Raw genomic sequence first — 17219 nt, forward strand, 5'->3', positions numbered from 1 at the left:
CGTGTCATTTTTACACTTTGTACCTTGAACATTTGCAGTTATGCTGCATTCGGAAAGAAATCTGTCAAATCCAACCAATGCTGTTCCATGTTCAGATGAAAAGGTTCAGCCACAAACTACATATCTGGACAGCTACTTGTTACTGCTCCAGGAGAATTACTGTACTTACATACAATAAAGAGGAAACAAAAGTTTTGCATAGCTTCAGTGTAATGTAGATACAGTACTGTAAGGCACTTCATGATAAAATTAGGCATTTTTTAAATCCTACATAACAAACCATTTTACCACTTCATTCTAACACGTCATCTCAATATGCAAAGTTACAACATCTGAAAAGTTCTCATATCACTTTTTTTGCGCACTATGTAAATCTACTGAACTTCTCCACTCTTCTTTTGGCATTAAGTCTCAAAATATTGAAGTTGGGTTCTTGTGCATAATATGACTGACACATTGTCCCATAACCCCACACAACCCAGTGTTTCTCAAAAAGACAAAACAAAATTGTGCAATGATTTGGGGTTATGTGGAGTAAAAGGCAACACGCCGTCGAAGACGAGTCCCAAAACAGAAAAAAAACTCAATGTCTGGGCAAGTTACAGTTCGTATCCTCATAGACCGGCACTGTACCAACCTGTGACAAGGGTACACCTGACACGGGTAAGAGACCTTTCTCTTTTTTAGATAAAAAAGAAGTTTTGTCTTGTCTCCAGTCTGAAGGATTGGTGGGTTGGCTGTGCAGTGTTGTAGTCCAGCAGCTGTATGTAGAACCACTTGTTAACACAGCCCACCTTATGGAGAGAGGTAAAGAGGATGCATCTGCTCTATCCAAGCTGATCTTCGTACTGTTTGCGGAAGCAATCTCCAGCTGGGAAGAAATCCCAGCAGCGCTCCTGGTACATCTTCCACACATAGGACTCCTGGAGTCAGATACATACACACAAAGTCTCGAAATGTACCTTTATGAATATGTGCAGAGTATGCATACAAAAACATGCTGTAACTAAGGTTGAGCAATGAAATGTTTTTACATATTGCACTTTTTCAATGCCATTACAAATGCAACTGGTATCAACTGCGATTCTGATCATAATTTAAATAATCAATGCTGTCGAAGTGTAGGAAGTGAAATTTTAAGTGGATGACCATGACTTACTGGCAATAATCTTCATGACAGTTGTTATTACAGCCACATTTATGCCATATTGATGTCAAATGTATTCTGCTGTCGTCAAATAATGTTATGCTCACTCTTTGAACGCCTGTGTCTATACATTTTGGTAAAAGGTGGTTTCTGTATAATTTTTAATATTTAAATACATGTGGCAAGTATTTTTGAACATCAAATTTAGACAGGTAGTTCACAGGTCGGGCAACGGAGTTGTAAAATAGAAATATGGCGAACAGAGGTATTAGGAATCTCAGTTATCATTGATATGTTGTGATAATGCTTATTTATCTTATTTATCTAATTTAATATTAAGTACATCGCAAATACAGGTTTGTAGTTTAATTAAAAGATAATGATCACAATTTGAATTCAACAACAATATTTATCAGAAAGATTGCAATTAGATAATGCCCTTAAGTCATTCTGTCAGAGCACAGACAGACATGACAGTGACAGGATAATAACTGTAATAATTTCATTATTTTCGGTTGGTTGGTTGGATGCTCAAAGAAAGGTCATTAGTGTCGAGTCGTACTGTACCTGGCCGGTGTGCTCTGTCTCGTCCTTGTTGATAAGGTACATCAGGAAAAACCTTTAGGGATGAGAGACGAAACAAAAATGTCAGGTATGACAAGCTTTCACATTTACTACCCAAATATCTGAGAGTAGAAACATTTGATATTTACAACACCGTATTAACAGGAAATGTCACATTCAGTGTAACTAGGAGACAATTTCTGATGCGTCAAAGTGTCAAGTGTCAAACAAAGTGACACCATGCCATCTCCATCACCGAATCACCTGTTGTTTCTCAAATCAAGTGTTAATGACAATGGGCCGTTGTATCTCTGTGGGCATCGCAGCCTGCCAAATCACGATGAATACTGCATGAGAGCACGCTATCACAAACCTATTTTCCAATAAAGTTCATGGCATTAAAAAGTAATGAAGCAACATAATGAGGTCGCTCTCGTGTCCTCCGGCCAGCTGACTGTGAGCGCAAATGGACTGAGACCTTCCATTGTCACAGGCATTAAACAGAAACACTGGATAAGCAGGGAGTGCGGGGGAAATACAGAGACAGATGGAAAGAATACCTGAAGGGATCTACTGTTTTGGATCACTGGAGCTATTAGTGACTTTGGCTCTGATGCTGGTGTAATGTGCTAAAGCCATCAATCATGTGATTAAATTAAAGAAACATGTGTCGGTGAGAGATGATGATAATGATTATTACATTTGGAATAAAAAGTATAAAGGTTGCATAAAATGCCTTAAAGCACGATACTTACAGATAGTTTGCCAAATTGTGCTCTTGTAAGGTGTGTGTCTCGAAGCCATGAGGTGTTGTATCAAAGTAGTCATTACCGATCCCACAAATGAAACATTTGGTCTGCGGACAGAAAATGAAAAGATAATATCAGCACCTGCTTTGTTTTGGACATTCTCCACTATATTTAAAGGGGAACTGCATTGATTTTAAACATGAATATTAGTTTACTCGTCATGGTTAGCACTACTCAGTCAATGAATATTCACTCACATTTTGAATAAATATTTATTTTTGCCGTCACTGCAATCTCTTAAAAGTGACATTTCCATGTCTTTCTTTGATATAAAGCAGGCTTGGGTTTTATATAAATAATATGAAAGTATCAAAATGCTTGATTCACAGAGAAATGCATACAGCCTGTATTCACAAACTATGCCCTTAAATGAGCCGCCATAACTTATTTACACTTATGATGACTAAACCATATATAGGTAGAAAGAGCCGCTACAGTGCGGTTACAGTCATTCCACGACTGCAATGATGAAGTAGAGATGCCTAGAGCGCAGATACGGAAGACCTGGAAAATGCTGACCAATCGGAGCAGACTGGCTTTTTCAGAAGGGAGTCTTAAAGAGACACTAAAAGAGGCGCTAAAACGGAGCGTGAATACAGGTACAGTATATTAAATCAGACAGTATACAAAAAATATAACATTAAAGCATGTAAACATGTTCTAGTAGTAACCCAAAATACAAGTATGAAGCTGAAAAATTAGCAGAATATGGGACCTTTAAGGACCAAAAGTGTGCTCTGACCTACATCTGACTGACTGTTGCGTAAAAGACTGATGGAGAGCTCAAAAAACAGGAGTAGGCCACATGTCTAAACTCAAGCTGTCCTGAAAGGGAAACAATGTATTTCTCTAACAGACAGTGTTAAGGTTAAGGGGCTTACTTTCTTTAAAATAAACCAGATGAAGCATGATATCATGACAATTTCGGATAAATGTATGCATCCCGACGATTAATTGTCCCGTTATAGGTTTTTGTCATTCACAACTTATGCACAATTTTACTTATTTTGTAGCTTTCACCATCATATAGTAAATAAGGTCGCAACTAAAAATCTTCATTCTCAATTCCCCTGAAGACTTACTGCACTCCACATTTTGTCAAGAATAGGTGAGAATTAATTCTCACCTCCATGTCCTCTTTGACTTGTTCCTGCTGGTCTCTCAGCTCTCCAAAGGCATCAATGATCAAACCTGCAAACAAAGAACATTGCAAAGAAATTGCTTTGGGCACATCTTATATACTGTATCTGTGCAATCACCTTACCATCTTACCGTCCACTTCCTAAAGATACAGTATGAAGTATAATGTGGATCTACTGTGTCTATCGGTGTCTTCGCATTTGTGTACTAAATGCAGTATGTTTTGTTGAAGGGCATTTTGTCTAGTGAAAAAAAACACTACAAAACAAAAAACTCCCACTAAAAAGTGTGAATACAACGCTGGAGCTCACCCTGGATGATAGCCAGGAGGATGACGATGACGAAGAAGAAGAAGGTGATGTCAAAAAGGATACGATAGAGCTCATAGGGGTCACCAGCTGGGTCCTCGATCTCATCCCCAATGCCCCCTCCTGCTCTCACCCCAACATACATATGGAACAGGTAACACTGTGGAAACAGCGGGAAGGTGAGTACAGACCTCTGTAATTCAGAGTGATGGTGTCTGGGTAAGTTAAGATTTAAAAAGACATGTGATTGATACTTACAGTCATCATGTCGTCACACTTCATATCGGGCTCATCCTCATCCCCACTCTTGTTGTAGAACTTCCTGAAGAAGTTGAAAGCCACCACAGTGTAGAGATAGACCACAACTGCCAGCAGGCCCACTGTCAACACAAGCTTAAGAGAAACACAGACAGCAATCAATAAAATGTCACTTAGAACTTCTTGTCTATTTATGTACTTGAGGTAGAAACAAATGAGATAAAGCTGCCAGCTCCCATTTGTTTTTTATATAAAGCAGTTAAACATCCGGCGGTGACAAGGAAAAGGTTCATATTAGTGTAAAGGATGGAAGAGTTGAGCATTCTAATTAATCGCACACATCGGTCTCATATTTATATAAATTTGAGTAAAACTCCACTCAGACGCAGCTCCTACACTGATGAATCTTAACGACAACAACAGTGAAAGCAGCAGTACACTGCATTTGGAGTGACAGTGTGATTGATCTGCACACAGGCAGCTGAGTGTGGGAGGTGTCAGCGATTCCTCGCGTGCTCGCCTTCTGGGTGAATTTCCACCCTAAGAGATTGAGGTGACAGTCAATTGTTACTATTGGTCAGTTGACATGAGAATTCCCTGTGCAAACTGACAGTCAGAATTGGGAGTGAAATGAAAGCAATTGAGCCATTTGAACTGAAATGTCAAAGGATACTGGCTGCCTGGGTCTAAATTCAAGCACCCTAGCTTCGTCCCTTTTGCATTTCTTCCTTTTGCCTTAGTTCTCCCAAATATCTCACGAATGAGAGATGCAATTATTGGATGCAAAGATACAAGAATTTACAACAGAAATGATATTTATTAGATGACACCTTTAAGCTCCAGTGAGCATAATTGTACAACATGTTGTACAGAAGGTGACACAAGGCACTGGTGTGATAGAGAAATATTTCTCCCAGGAGTTGCTAGACCTCAGTAAGATTACTTGGGTTAACAGACACACAAATTGAATTGAATGCTCATGTTGCTGCTAAATCAAAACCACTTGCTAAGCCAGTAGCACATCAAGGCTTAGCTGCTTTCTGTACTCTGGTGTCAAAAATGTTTAAAGCAGCTTTCAGTTTGTGAAAAAATACACAAAAATCCTTAAGCTTACACAATCCTGTTCAGTAACATTATTATCTGTTAAAAACAAGCAAGCACGACAATAATCTTTTGTGATGCAATCTAAAGCAAAATGAGACAGCTCATTTCTTTCTACAGTGTTAGTCAGAGTTTACAACAGGCTTGGTTACAACCCAACCCTTAACACTAACTCTGCAGTGACCCCTGCTGCTTGGAAGAAGACCTGCATCCTCCTCACCCTTACCTGTTTGCCATTATGTGTGACAGAGGAGAGGATGGTGCGAAGGGTCTTGAACCCCATGGCGATGTCCAGCAGATGAGCAGCAAAGAAGAAGTTGTTGTAGTGGCCCAGGATGGACATGGTGGTGTACCATACTAGATACAGGAATGACTGGTAACGACACAAAATAAGAAGTTGATCTGAATCTTCCTGTTGGGTCATAATATCATCAATCAACCCATTCATCAACCCATCCAGCAAATCATTCATCCATAAAACCACAAAACGGTGCACTTATTCAAACTTACATTGTCTGTAAACACCACTCCCAATTTCCAAACATGGTACTTTGTGTCGATAGAGCTCAACCTGGCAAAAAAAAGAAAGAAAGGTTGGTATGAGAGGCTGATGTTTTCTATTTGACCTCTATTTCTTTATCTGTCTAATCTCTCATCTCTCACCATGACACAAGTGAAGCCTCCTTGGCAACGGTTTCCTCTGTGGGGTTGAAATCCAGGGCACTCTTATCCATCCCCAGCAGCTCTGCTATCCTCTCGGCTCCATACAGATCTCCATACTTTTTGATTACCTACAAACAGCAGCAAAAGTACACAAGTAAGTATTGCCAGCTTGGGTTTATGGTGTGTTTGCATAAAAGATTACACAAAAATGACACTTACTTTGCGTTTGACAAATTTATCCCAGTAGTTGTTGGGGAAGGAACTGGCAAAAAAAAAAGTCAGCTTTAATCTTTTGTTTATAAAAGATGATGACTCAGAGTTGAATAAATGTACTCTAGTTGACTCACGGAGTATTGATGACCAGTCTGTCCCACTGTCCCTTGATGTCATCATCTGACGGCTGCTCTGTGATGTAAAGGCCTGCGAACTCCAACTTCCTCGCTATCTCTTTCTCACGTTTGAACACCACCAGGGGCACCTTGGACACAGAAAGAATTTGGCTGCATCGTTAGTGCAGTGAAGGAAATAACTTGCAGTTACATACAATAATCAGTCTGTGCTGAAGCAACGTGAAGTGCATGACTGTGTGTGTATCTTAGCAATTACGACAAACACGTTCTTTCTTTGTTTGTTCCATTTAAACCACATGCAAAAAAACATTGTCAAGATATTAAAAAAAAGTTAAATAAAATCTTGTAAAATATGTTTATTGTTGCTAATTGTGTTCATATGCAGAAATACTGAGTTAATCTATGGAAATAAAGTCATTTGTGGCCATTATTATTACAATTAGCCCCTCCAGAATTACTACAGTAAATGTGATGGAAAAACAAATCAGTGTGTTTTCTTGTGAGTTAGTGTTACTGTACCTTCAGGTAGTAGTATCCCACTACACACAGGAAAGATATGATCGTGTGTAGTATAGCCAGACAGCGAAGAGTCGGCGCCATGTAACCTGTGCTCTCCTGCAGGACGAAATACTCAAGTGCACCCTCATCTTCCTCCTCCTCTCCAGTTCTGCCTCGACCATTCCAGGGGTCTTCATCGTCTGAGTAATCTCCGGTCACCTGAAAGACAGTGAGTTATTATCAAAGCATATTCAATCCTTATGCCCTTAACATTATAACACTTTCATTTCAAGCTTACTTTGTAGAAGAGCAGAATGAAGTTGATAGCAAAGGCAACAAAAAGCGCCAGGAAACGGAGGTTGTAGAAGTTTCTGGCCAGATAATTCTGTGAAAATAACAATTCCTAAATAAGTTGAATGTATGCAACAAGCTTATTTTTAGTCTCTTAGTGTACTTAAGCTAATTGTACTGATCTTGTTTTTTAAGACAATTGTGAGAGAAATATCTAACCAGCATCTTAGTCTGGTAGATTTCCAAGCCAGCGAAGAAGCTGGCCATGAAGGCCTCTGGTGGTTCTTTCTTCTGGCCAAGCCTCTTCTTTGGGACTTTCTTCTCCACCGAAGGCTCTGGAGGGGCTTCGTCTTTGGCCTTGTCATGGTCCTTCTTCTCACCATCTTCGGAACTGCAACAATAATTTCTCTATTAGTGGCAGACAGATTCGTTGTGCCACAAGATCACAGATATACACACATATATGGAGAAGCACAGTCTACTCTTGGAACTCCTCCACATTCCAATCCCGTCAGGAGTTAACTCAAATACTGTTATAAACCTGACATTGTTCATACTTAAAGCCCCTTTGTCAAGTATTATTAAATTTGATGGATATCAAAACAAGAAACTGTGGCAGACAGCAAAACACAATAACACACTATGCCATCAGAAAAAGTTTAAAGTTACTATCATCACATAAAAATACATAGATTGCAATTCCACTGATGATGAAAAATGATAAGAACACTTACTCTCCTTTCTCTGAATCAGATTTGTAGTCTCCATTTACAGCCTTCTTCTTTGCAGCCAACTATAACAAAATACATTGTTTTGACCATCAATCACTTAAAGAGTTTGTTGTAATATAATAACAAATGTGTTTCAAGTCAATACTAACGCTGTAGTGTCTCCAGTGTATATCAGTAATGTAGATGATTTGGAATACAAGTACCCTTATTCAATTGGCTTTAACATGAGTACTGACCTGTGCCTTCTTCTGCTTGACAGCGCTGGCAATTGACGGAGCATCCCCCACCACCACCTCCGACACATCTCCCAAACCTGGCTCAGACCCATGTTTTCCCTCCTTCTTGGGCTGAATGTTCAGCAACTCTGCCATCAGGTCTGCCTCACCTGCTTCTCCCTGGGCCATCTGACCCATTTCCGCCATTGCTGATGCTTCACTCGCCTCCATCTTCTCCATCTCTAACACATCGCCGTGGATCCCAAACTGGGTGGGATCTGGCATGTTTCCCAAAATATCTGTCACCTTCATGTTCTTGGCCCCTTCGACGAGGCCACCCCCAAACATAGTGGTCCACAAGATGTGAAAGAAACCCCAAACCAAGCTGTAGATAAAGTGGAAGAGGCCTGTGATGATCATCCAGAAGAAAGAGAAGAAGCCTCTCACCATCTCCCTAACACTCATTTTCCTGAATTTTCTGTACTGCCGCCTCATGCTCTTGAGGGTGAGCAGCTGGCGGAAGTGGCAGAGGCTTTTTTTCATGGAGATGCAGGCGATTGTAAAAGCTGAGGAAGACTCCAACATCACACTCTCCTCCTCTTCCTCCTCCTGGTTTTCCACCACACTCTGGTTGTCATCCTCCTCTTCCTCAGGACGCTCCACTGGGTCTGGCTCTGAAATTTGAGAGGCTAGCTGCATCTCGAAGATGGTGTCCTCGCAGAAGTTGACGAACAGCTCCATCTTCTCACTCTCCCCACCCTCGTTTACGACATCGAAGATAAACTGCCGCTTTGACTCTTTCACCTGAGGCTTTTCCCACTGGGTGCGACTCGACTCACTGATCTCAAAGTAGACTCTCTCAATGCGCTTGGCTCCACCCATGATCTCGATACGACCCAAATAAGGCTCAAAGTAGCTGAGGACACTCTCAGCCAGGTCCAGGAACGTTGCGAGGCGAGCATCATGAGGCATATGCTCAGAGAGATTAGTCAGCAACACAGCTACATTAAAGCCAATGTCCTTGGCAGGTTCATGAAATCTCTCCACAAACTGCTCGTAGTTGAACATGTCGTTCTCATCTGCCTCAGCGCAGGAGAGAAGAAACTCAATCTCAGACTGGGAATACTGTTTCTGGTTCTCCATGGACTTCTGGAAATCTTTCTTTGAGATGACCCCTTTGCTCTCAGGGTCGTACTCCTTGAAGCTGTCTGAGGTAGTCAGGTCCTTTAACTTGAGGAACATGTCAAAAAACTTTAGGATCATCTCCACGTTGCTGGAAGATTCCACCAAGGTGTCAACCATTTGTTTGCCAATAGTACCATTGACAACATTACCTGTGAAGTAATGGAGAAAGAGACGAAAGCAAAGTTTGTCAGGACACACGACAATAAGCAACACTTTCTATGCAGATTAAGCAAAGCTGCTTTGGTAAATATTTGATTACACTCTAAATAAACAAATCTGTTTAAAGAAAGTCATAATATCCTAGACAATATCCGTGCAAACTAGCGCAGCTAATATGGTGAGTCATCAAAAAGTAAACCTTCGAGAAGGGAGAGCATCATGACGATCATGTCCTTCTGCAGGTCCAGCAGCTCCTTCAATAATTCAATCTGACTGGAGTCCTGTGAGGGGATGACAAAAATGGAAACCTTGTGAACCACACTTCACTATATCACACAGACTATTGATGGCCTCCCTGTAACAGTAGCCATCCTGTCTAATATCCCTGAGAGAGCAAGGCGGCCTCAGATTGTTGGGACCCACAATGGCCCTGCTGGGGCCCAAGAGGGCTTTCTAGGTAACATCCATCCATCAGTACCAGGGTTAATTTTATTTCACTGTCTAAGAGCAGATGGCTGGGTCAGTCTGACTCATTTAGGGTCTCTGTGGAGTCTGTATTCAGCATGCTATAAATCTGAGGCATACTTTGATGTGCTAAATTCAAACCCCTCCACCTGTGCTCTCCCCCACACAGGCTTCTGCTGTCCTTTCTGATGACCATGAGATAAGGTTAGATGGCTGGATTTCCTCCCATATCTGGCTTACTGGCTTATTGGGCATGGAGGAAATATCATAGATTTGATGGAGTCATACATCATGCAGCTGAGTGGAATGACATGTAAGGTACTGCAGTAGCCTGAGGTTATCCCTTAGCCTGGAGAGCCCTCTTGTGGCCAAAGATATTTCGAAGGAACCTCTGACTGACGGAGACTATACCATTGGTGGATGTAGTATTTGGATTAGTATTTAAGTAAAAGTAGCAATACTACCATTCATTACAATCCCTGCATATAAAATCTTGCTTTTATTCGATTTGACAGGAAAATGTATGACTCATCATGTAAAGTGGCCTGTTTATTATTATATAGGTTTTATGTTATTGGAATTTTTTCACTGTATACGCAGAAATTTAATCTTGGGGACATTTGGGAGCCAATTAATGTAGATGCATTCCATAACACCACTTAAATGTTATATGGCTTAAAAACTTGGCTACAAGATGTCCCCAAGATTTAATATCTTCTTATACATTAATGAAAACCTTGATTCATTTCCAGCATGCTTCCTATGTTGCACATCGCACCTCCCTCTCCCCTTTCGATACCTATACAGTTAAACTGTACAAACAAAACCAAAATATCACCTTTTTCAGTGAAAGGCTGATTTGTGGAGATGCTTTTCACCACTTAATACACTTCATAGACACTCATCTTTACTCCGGCAAAATGACCATATGTAATATGTAAAAACTACTAACCTGGGATAACTTCATCTGCATGTTGGCAAAAACATGCAAGAATCCCACCACTGCGTCCCACAGCCTGCTGTGAGCCAGACTCTGCTGGTTCCCAATACATGGACCCTGGAGCACACAGCATGGAGTACGTACAGAGAGAGGAGAGATAATCACAGAGCATCAAAATCAGTATTGTAAGCTCAGTATATGAATGGGGGCTTGTTGAGGTACAGTGTGTTGTGATATTGTACCTGTATATACTCAGTTAAAGAGTTGAAGACCTGCTTGGCTACTGCAAGTGCTCTGGAGAAGTTCCTCTGACCTGCCTCATCTATAATATCCTTACCAGAGTAGTACCAGTAGAAATCACTGATGGACTCCTAATAGAGAAAAGAATAAAGACGATTTAGCACTTTAAAGAACATGAATGATTTTTTTCCACATTTCTCTGTTCTGTCATACCTGTAGTCTTAGTAGGTAGTCCACAGTACTAATGATGATGTTAACTGTAGTTGTGTTCCCTGTCTGAGTCCTCAGGAAGTTCTGAAAATCTAAAACAGATGACAAAATAAGATTAAAAATATAATTGGTTGCAGTTGAGTAGATTAACACCACCCAGCCTCTAAAACAGTGTTGTTAAGAGACACACAGCTCTTCTTCAAGTTTGGTTTATGGAAAAAATGTTCACTTACCATTGTTGTGGCCCTCACAGAGAAGCTGCAGAAACCTAAAGAGATCCTTAGTAAACTCATCGTTCTGCAGCACCTTGGAACCTGAGGGCAGAAAATTAGATTAACTGTCTATCTATCTATCTATTAACTGAAGATCAGAGACCCATCATTTTAATGTCAGTACAGGCATAAGGACTTGCATAGCCTTCACTTCATCATAAAGCTGCTGTCTGCCTGTCGCCATCAAATTATGTGCACTACATTTGAGGTTCAGAACACACAGACGAGGCAAAGTGCAATATCCCAAATTAAAACAAGGTTTTCAATAGAAAAAAAACGGAGCTTTGTTGTTGAATACCAGCAAAGCTTTGTTGCTTCATACAAACAAAGCTTTGGGAGATTTATATCGTATTAAACACGCTGGTTAGTGTCATCAAAGTTAATAAAAAAATGAAAGTCCCACACAGATGACAAGCACTGACTTCTTACAAAAGAAGAAGAGGAGAGACTTTAGTCAGTTTGGGGCACCTGACCATGGACTGAACAATCTATCCGGATGTCATAGAAGCATGCATGTTTTCCTTCAGTCCAAGGTAGAAAGAAGGTGGTTGTATTGCATTCAGGGCAAGGGTGGAGGAGGAGGAGGAGCAATGGAGGTAGAGAAGGATTGGAAGGGAATGAGGAGAGGGAGGAAGGAGTTGAATGCATAGCAATCAAGATGTCAGCATTGCATAGAATGAGTAGAATCTAAACCATGTATTTACCCCGCTCACTCACGTTGACTGCGACCGATGAGATAAAAAACATGATTAGAAGAAAACAAACAAACAAAACAAAAGCAGACATAAGCAAAGGAGAAGACATTGATATTCAATCAGAAGAAGTAAGAACAGGAGAGAGTGATAGCGCTATAGATATATCTTTACATACTCACATTGATTGGAGACATTGACACACAGTTACAATTAAACAAAGTCTTAACGTACAGTCTGCTGGCTAGGCAGGTGATTAGACTGAAGCTACAGGTTGGACAGATTAACAGTTACCATCACTTATGCCTGAGCTCATGAGGGGAAAATGAGCTGGAATATGCATGAGAAAAACATATTTGTATACTGTATGCAACCCATCAGATCAAATAGAGACCTTTGATTAAATGTGGATTTTTTTTTCACTTTGATGTATTTGTGACGGTGAGTGCTTTTAGGTGGCAGACAGGACTTAGACATACAGTAGCACAGGTTTACCTGCATGATAATGACAACAACATGACACATGAGAGACACACGTGATGTGGAGATGTTGGAGACTCTCACAACAGCAAACTAAAGAGCAGATGTTTCGTCAAGCTAATGCTGCGTCAGCCAATTACAAGCCTGACAAAAAGACGTCAACGCCATGAGCCTGGATGAGACACATCATGCCACAATGAGATTTCTACTTGTGTCGTCGGCGATATCTCTGATAGCTAGTGCTGTGGGTTGGTCTATGTTTGCAACAGGAAAAGGGTTAGCTTGCTGCTCCGTTTTATTGTCAGTGTACAAAGATACTCTCAGATCTGAACAGATCAGCCTTTAGAAACAACTTTTAGTATATAGGTTCTGCCTATACTGCGCTTTTTCCTACATTGATTCAAAGCATAAAATCATACTACGCTGCATGTATTGACTTGTAGGTTTCTTATTCAGTACCACATAAAGGGCAGAAAGGTATTTTGATCTTATTTTACAACAGCTTGATTAAAAGTCTCCTGGTAGAAGACAAATCAATCACTCACATTGTTGGTAAATCCCACAGAAGTTTACTACATTCAGTAGCTTTACTTACTTGATCCTTCTTCAGTAACCATCCCCAGACCTTCCGCTTTATTCTGCCTTTCAAATGCATTTAAGTCCAGAACACTATAAGAGATCAAATACAAAGCCTGAATTATGATACCTTTCATTTTTCTTTTCTGTAGTTCTGCATTATATATTTTAAAGTTGTATTCTAGCAATTTAGTATTGCACTTCCATTAAGTTAGTGGACTGACAGTTATTATAATATAATGGTTAAAAAATGGTTGGTAATATCCTGACTTTTGGTCCTTATTACATACTGTAGTTCAACCAATAGCATATTTTCATTAAAGATTGGTAAAGTTTGGAAACACCTATGTTTTTCAACAGTCCCAGTTGCAAACGAGGCTTTGCTGTTATGTGATTTTTGTCAACATGGCAAATTATTAAAAATAACTAGAGGTAATACTCATCCCATGCGAATAGGGCTTAGGTAATACTTCCTAAGATTAGTAAACTGACCTTTCTGTATATTACTTTTGGAATTTCCCTTTAAATTCCAGTTATGAAATAAAACAAGTAAACCAGGTGTTCTGTGTGTGAAAATTAGTTTTGGCTCTATTACCTGCAAGACATCATCAGTCCGGACAAACTTTTGAAAAAGCCAACGTCTCTTTTTTCTTTCAGGTAGTCCAGCATTTTCTGCATCAAGACAAAAGCACAATAAATCATGGGCTGATACTAAAGATGCTGTTAACTAAAAAGTGTACATTCAGATTGATATGTACCTGCTGCACCAGTATGTTCCCCCCGTTGAGAACGGAGATGCCTAGTTTGAGGGTGAAAGTCACCATAACACCAAGTCGACCTGTTGACCACGAATCATATATCATACAGTGGCGATACCAAAGGTGGCAGTTATAACATAGCAGATATATGTCTCGTCCTACCTTTGCTGGCACTGATCATCTGAAGCACCATCTCTGCAGCTCCCCGATCATGTAGTCTGGCTTGCTGGTACAGCATCTTTTGCTTCTCCATTTCCTTTTCCTGTATAACATAACACAGTAAGCACCACTTCTTACTGACAAAGTGAAATGCAGGACAGTTGTCCTTAGAAATTAATAGCACCTCAAATGTTTTTTCCTTTCCTTCCTCATCTTCTTCTTCTTCACCTTCATCACAACTCTGAAAGAGAAATAAAACACTGCAAAATTTTGCTGAACAACAGCGTTCATTTCACTAAAAGCCATGAGGAGATTTAGGTACCTTTGCCATCATATCTGCATATGCAATATACAAAGGATCCTCTTCCAAAGAACTAACGAAAAAGGAAGATAAATATCTGGTGGTTAAACCTTGAGTGGCACACAATCACAAATCTCATGTTAATAAAAATAATAAGCAGTTACATTTATAGTCACTGCAATATATGTACAGTAAACAGCAAGACTACAGAGAAACACTAAAACACTGTTTGTATTTCTGTCCCAGTATAAAATGATCCTTTAGCTTAATGCAGCTCTTCATTATCAAATAGGCAGGCCAAAACTATTATGCAGCACAGATGGAGCAAAGCACGTTGGTGCCAGGTGGCCAGGTGTGTAACAGTGAGTGTGTATTCACCTGCACTCAGTCAGAGCGTTGTGGCTGAAATGCAGAATGAGCTGGTGGAGAGGATCTGGCTGTTTTCTGATCTCCTCCTCTTCCTCTTCCTCCACTTTGGGCTGCGTTTTCTGGAAGAAACCCATGAATGTAAATACTGGAGCTCAGGCACAATATCTCAATATCAACTATATGAACCTGATATAGGAACAGTCAGTAACATTAAACTGTTTACACCACTGACCTTACAAGAATCAAGTGGTATCAGGAAAACAAACAGTGATAGGATCCACTGATAGCATGCAGACAATAAACCACAGGCACAAGCATGGACACTCACACACACACACACACACACACACACACACACACACACACACACACACACACACACACACACACACACACACACACACACACACACACACACACACACACACACACACACATACACATGCGCACGCACACACACACACACACACACAAACACAGCGGATGAAGTTCTGCAGTGTTAAAAGGTGGAGAATGGAGTTAGGCATGACTCTCCGTGAGCCCAGTTTTATCATAGACTTCCTACCATTTTACACCGGAGCAGAGACCGATCATAATAGCCAAAACATTGGGACTATTTTTCTGTAGCAGTGCATATTGTACTGTAAGTTATCATGGGCTAGAAAGTGCAAAAATACTTTTGAAGCACTTTTGTGAAGTTGTATAAAAAAGCAGCTACATGCTGTTTTGTCCTGCTTTCTTTACAAATTCAATGCATGACCAGGGCTCAACACTAACTTTTATAAGTGATTACCAAGCTGCCAACAAGGCAACAGATTTTGGTTGCTGAAACTGTATATATATATATATGGTACAATGTATATGTTGTAATATATGGTTGTCAATTTTAGTTTTGCCACTACACAGTTATAATTAAGGAAAATGTGACATAAAATAATTATGTACAGTAGGAAAGTAACCAAGCAAAAATATGCTAAGCTGTTTCTAAAGTCAACTAAATTTAGTTAGAGTAAACACACAATGCACGTGCAGCATTGTCTGGTTCTGGCTGTTAAATGTTAAACATTTATTAATTTTGGGGTGCACACTTTGCTGTTTGCTGTCCCTATTTTTCACATGTTAAAAAGTCACTGATGACTGGCAATCAAACACTCAAAATTACTCTAAATGGTTGCCAATGTCAACTGTTACTATCAAGCCCTGATGACTGTGATGTTTTATGATCGTCCAAATTTAAGAAAGACTCCACAACTTTCAGAAATTTTATTGGTAAGTCGAAGCATGGAGGAAGGATGCCCTCTTACCGATCTTGGATGGGACACAGTGGTTGAAATACAACAGCTGGCTCTGACATCAACGGTGATGTCATGCTTGCTAAAAATGGGGGAGGGGGTCTAGTTGAAAAACATCATATGAATGACTGAGGGCAACCTAGTGGTACGTGGTGGAATTGGAGCACTTGAAACGATGACACAAAGTTCCCCACTGCACATGGGGACCAACTAAGAGGGCATGGGGGGATGACACAAGTACTTACTGCAAGATCCTGCACTAGCTTCTCCTCAAAAGAGTACTCCTCTGTTTCTATCCATATTCTCTGATAGGCCAGGAGGAAGAGGTTAATAGAGCGATGCCTAAGGAAGGGTAAGAGGAGATTAGCCTGGGTTAGGTAGGAGTAAAGCAAACAAGGGGGGAAGACCCTTTAGGAAAGGTTAATACTGGTTAGTTTAGGGTACTGGCACATCCAACTAGTCATTTTAGAGGCACTCTCCGCCAGACTCTTGATCTATTAAAATAAATCTATTCTTAAACCGTCATTAGCAGACGGAAATGCCAAACTGGATTAATGAATTACTCTGAATACTGACTGATACTTTGATTGTATTATGCAATTGTATCTGCACATCAGCAACAGTAAAAGGAACAGTTTGACATTTAAGGAAAAACACTTCAGATGAGAAGAATTATACCACTCTCATGTCTTTATGCTAAATATAAAGCTAAACTCAGGGAACGATAATCTTATTTTAGCACAAAGATTGGAAGCAGGTGGAAAGAGCTAACTTGGCTCTGTCCAAAAGTGAAAAAAAAAACACCTTCAGGCACCTCTAAAGCTTATCCGTGTTTGTACAGATTAAACAAACAAAATGAGTGTCAAACTATTCCTCACATTACTGTAAAGATATGGACCAGTGGAAAAACCAGCGGGAATATTGGAATAGGAGTTACATTTGTAGCATAAACCATGCCTGGAGGACAGCGAGCAGTGGTGTAGTGGAGGGTTTACGCAGGTATATAGTATAGTACACCCACCTCATTTTCTAGAAGTTTTACAGTA

The 17219-nt window shown here is 40.2% G+C and overlaps 1 protein-coding gene across 1 annotated transcript in view; it reads right to left on the bottom strand.

The window, feature by feature from the left end:
* Nucleotides 1–827: 827 nt before the first annotated feature.
* The window catches only part of LOC310954639 (ryanodine receptor 3), a gene marked incomplete at both ends in the record, with an annotated part of 98731 nt that continues 82339 nt past the window's right edge, over nt 828–17219 (bottom strand). Inside the window, 29 exons of the mRNA XM_083924228.1 lie at nt 828–923; nt 1715–1766; nt 2467–2567; nt 3647–3711; nt 3972–4128; nt 4227–4361; nt 5554–5700; nt 5838–5898; nt 5991–6118; nt 6210–6252; nt 6338–6468; nt 6860–7057; nt 7137–7223; nt 7349–7520; nt 7864–7922; nt 8097–9409; nt 9619–9700; nt 10837–10941; nt 11067–11195; nt 11278–11366; nt 11508–11588; nt 13314–13387; nt 13890–13966; nt 14053–14132; nt 14215–14314; nt 14396–14452; nt 14534–14585; nt 14891–15000; nt 16419–16515. Coding sequence (XP_083780354.1) covers nt 828–923; nt 1715–1766; nt 2467–2567; nt 3647–3711; nt 3972–4128; nt 4227–4361; nt 5554–5700; nt 5838–5898; nt 5991–6118; nt 6210–6252; nt 6338–6468; nt 6860–7057; nt 7137–7223; nt 7349–7520; nt 7864–7922; nt 8097–9409; nt 9619–9700; nt 10837–10941; nt 11067–11195; nt 11278–11366; nt 11508–11588; nt 13314–13387; nt 13890–13966; nt 14053–14132; nt 14215–14314; nt 14396–14452; nt 14534–14585; nt 14891–15000; nt 16419–16515 — 4078 coding nt within the window. The remainder of the gene's footprint in view (nt 924–1714; nt 1767–2466; nt 2568–3646; nt 3712–3971; nt 4129–4226; nt 4362–5553; nt 5701–5837; nt 5899–5990; nt 6119–6209; nt 6253–6337; nt 6469–6859; nt 7058–7136; nt 7224–7348; nt 7521–7863; nt 7923–8096; nt 9410–9618; nt 9701–10836; nt 10942–11066; nt 11196–11277; nt 11367–11507; nt 11589–13313; nt 13388–13889; nt 13967–14052; nt 14133–14214; nt 14315–14395; nt 14453–14533; nt 14586–14890; nt 15001–16418; nt 16516–17219) is intronic.

This window comes from Echiichthys vipera (genome assembly GCF_963691815.1).
Source record: "Echiichthys vipera genome assembly, chromosome: 12".
NCBI lineage: Eukaryota > Metazoa > Chordata > Actinopteri > Perciformes > Trachinidae > Echiichthys > Echiichthys vipera.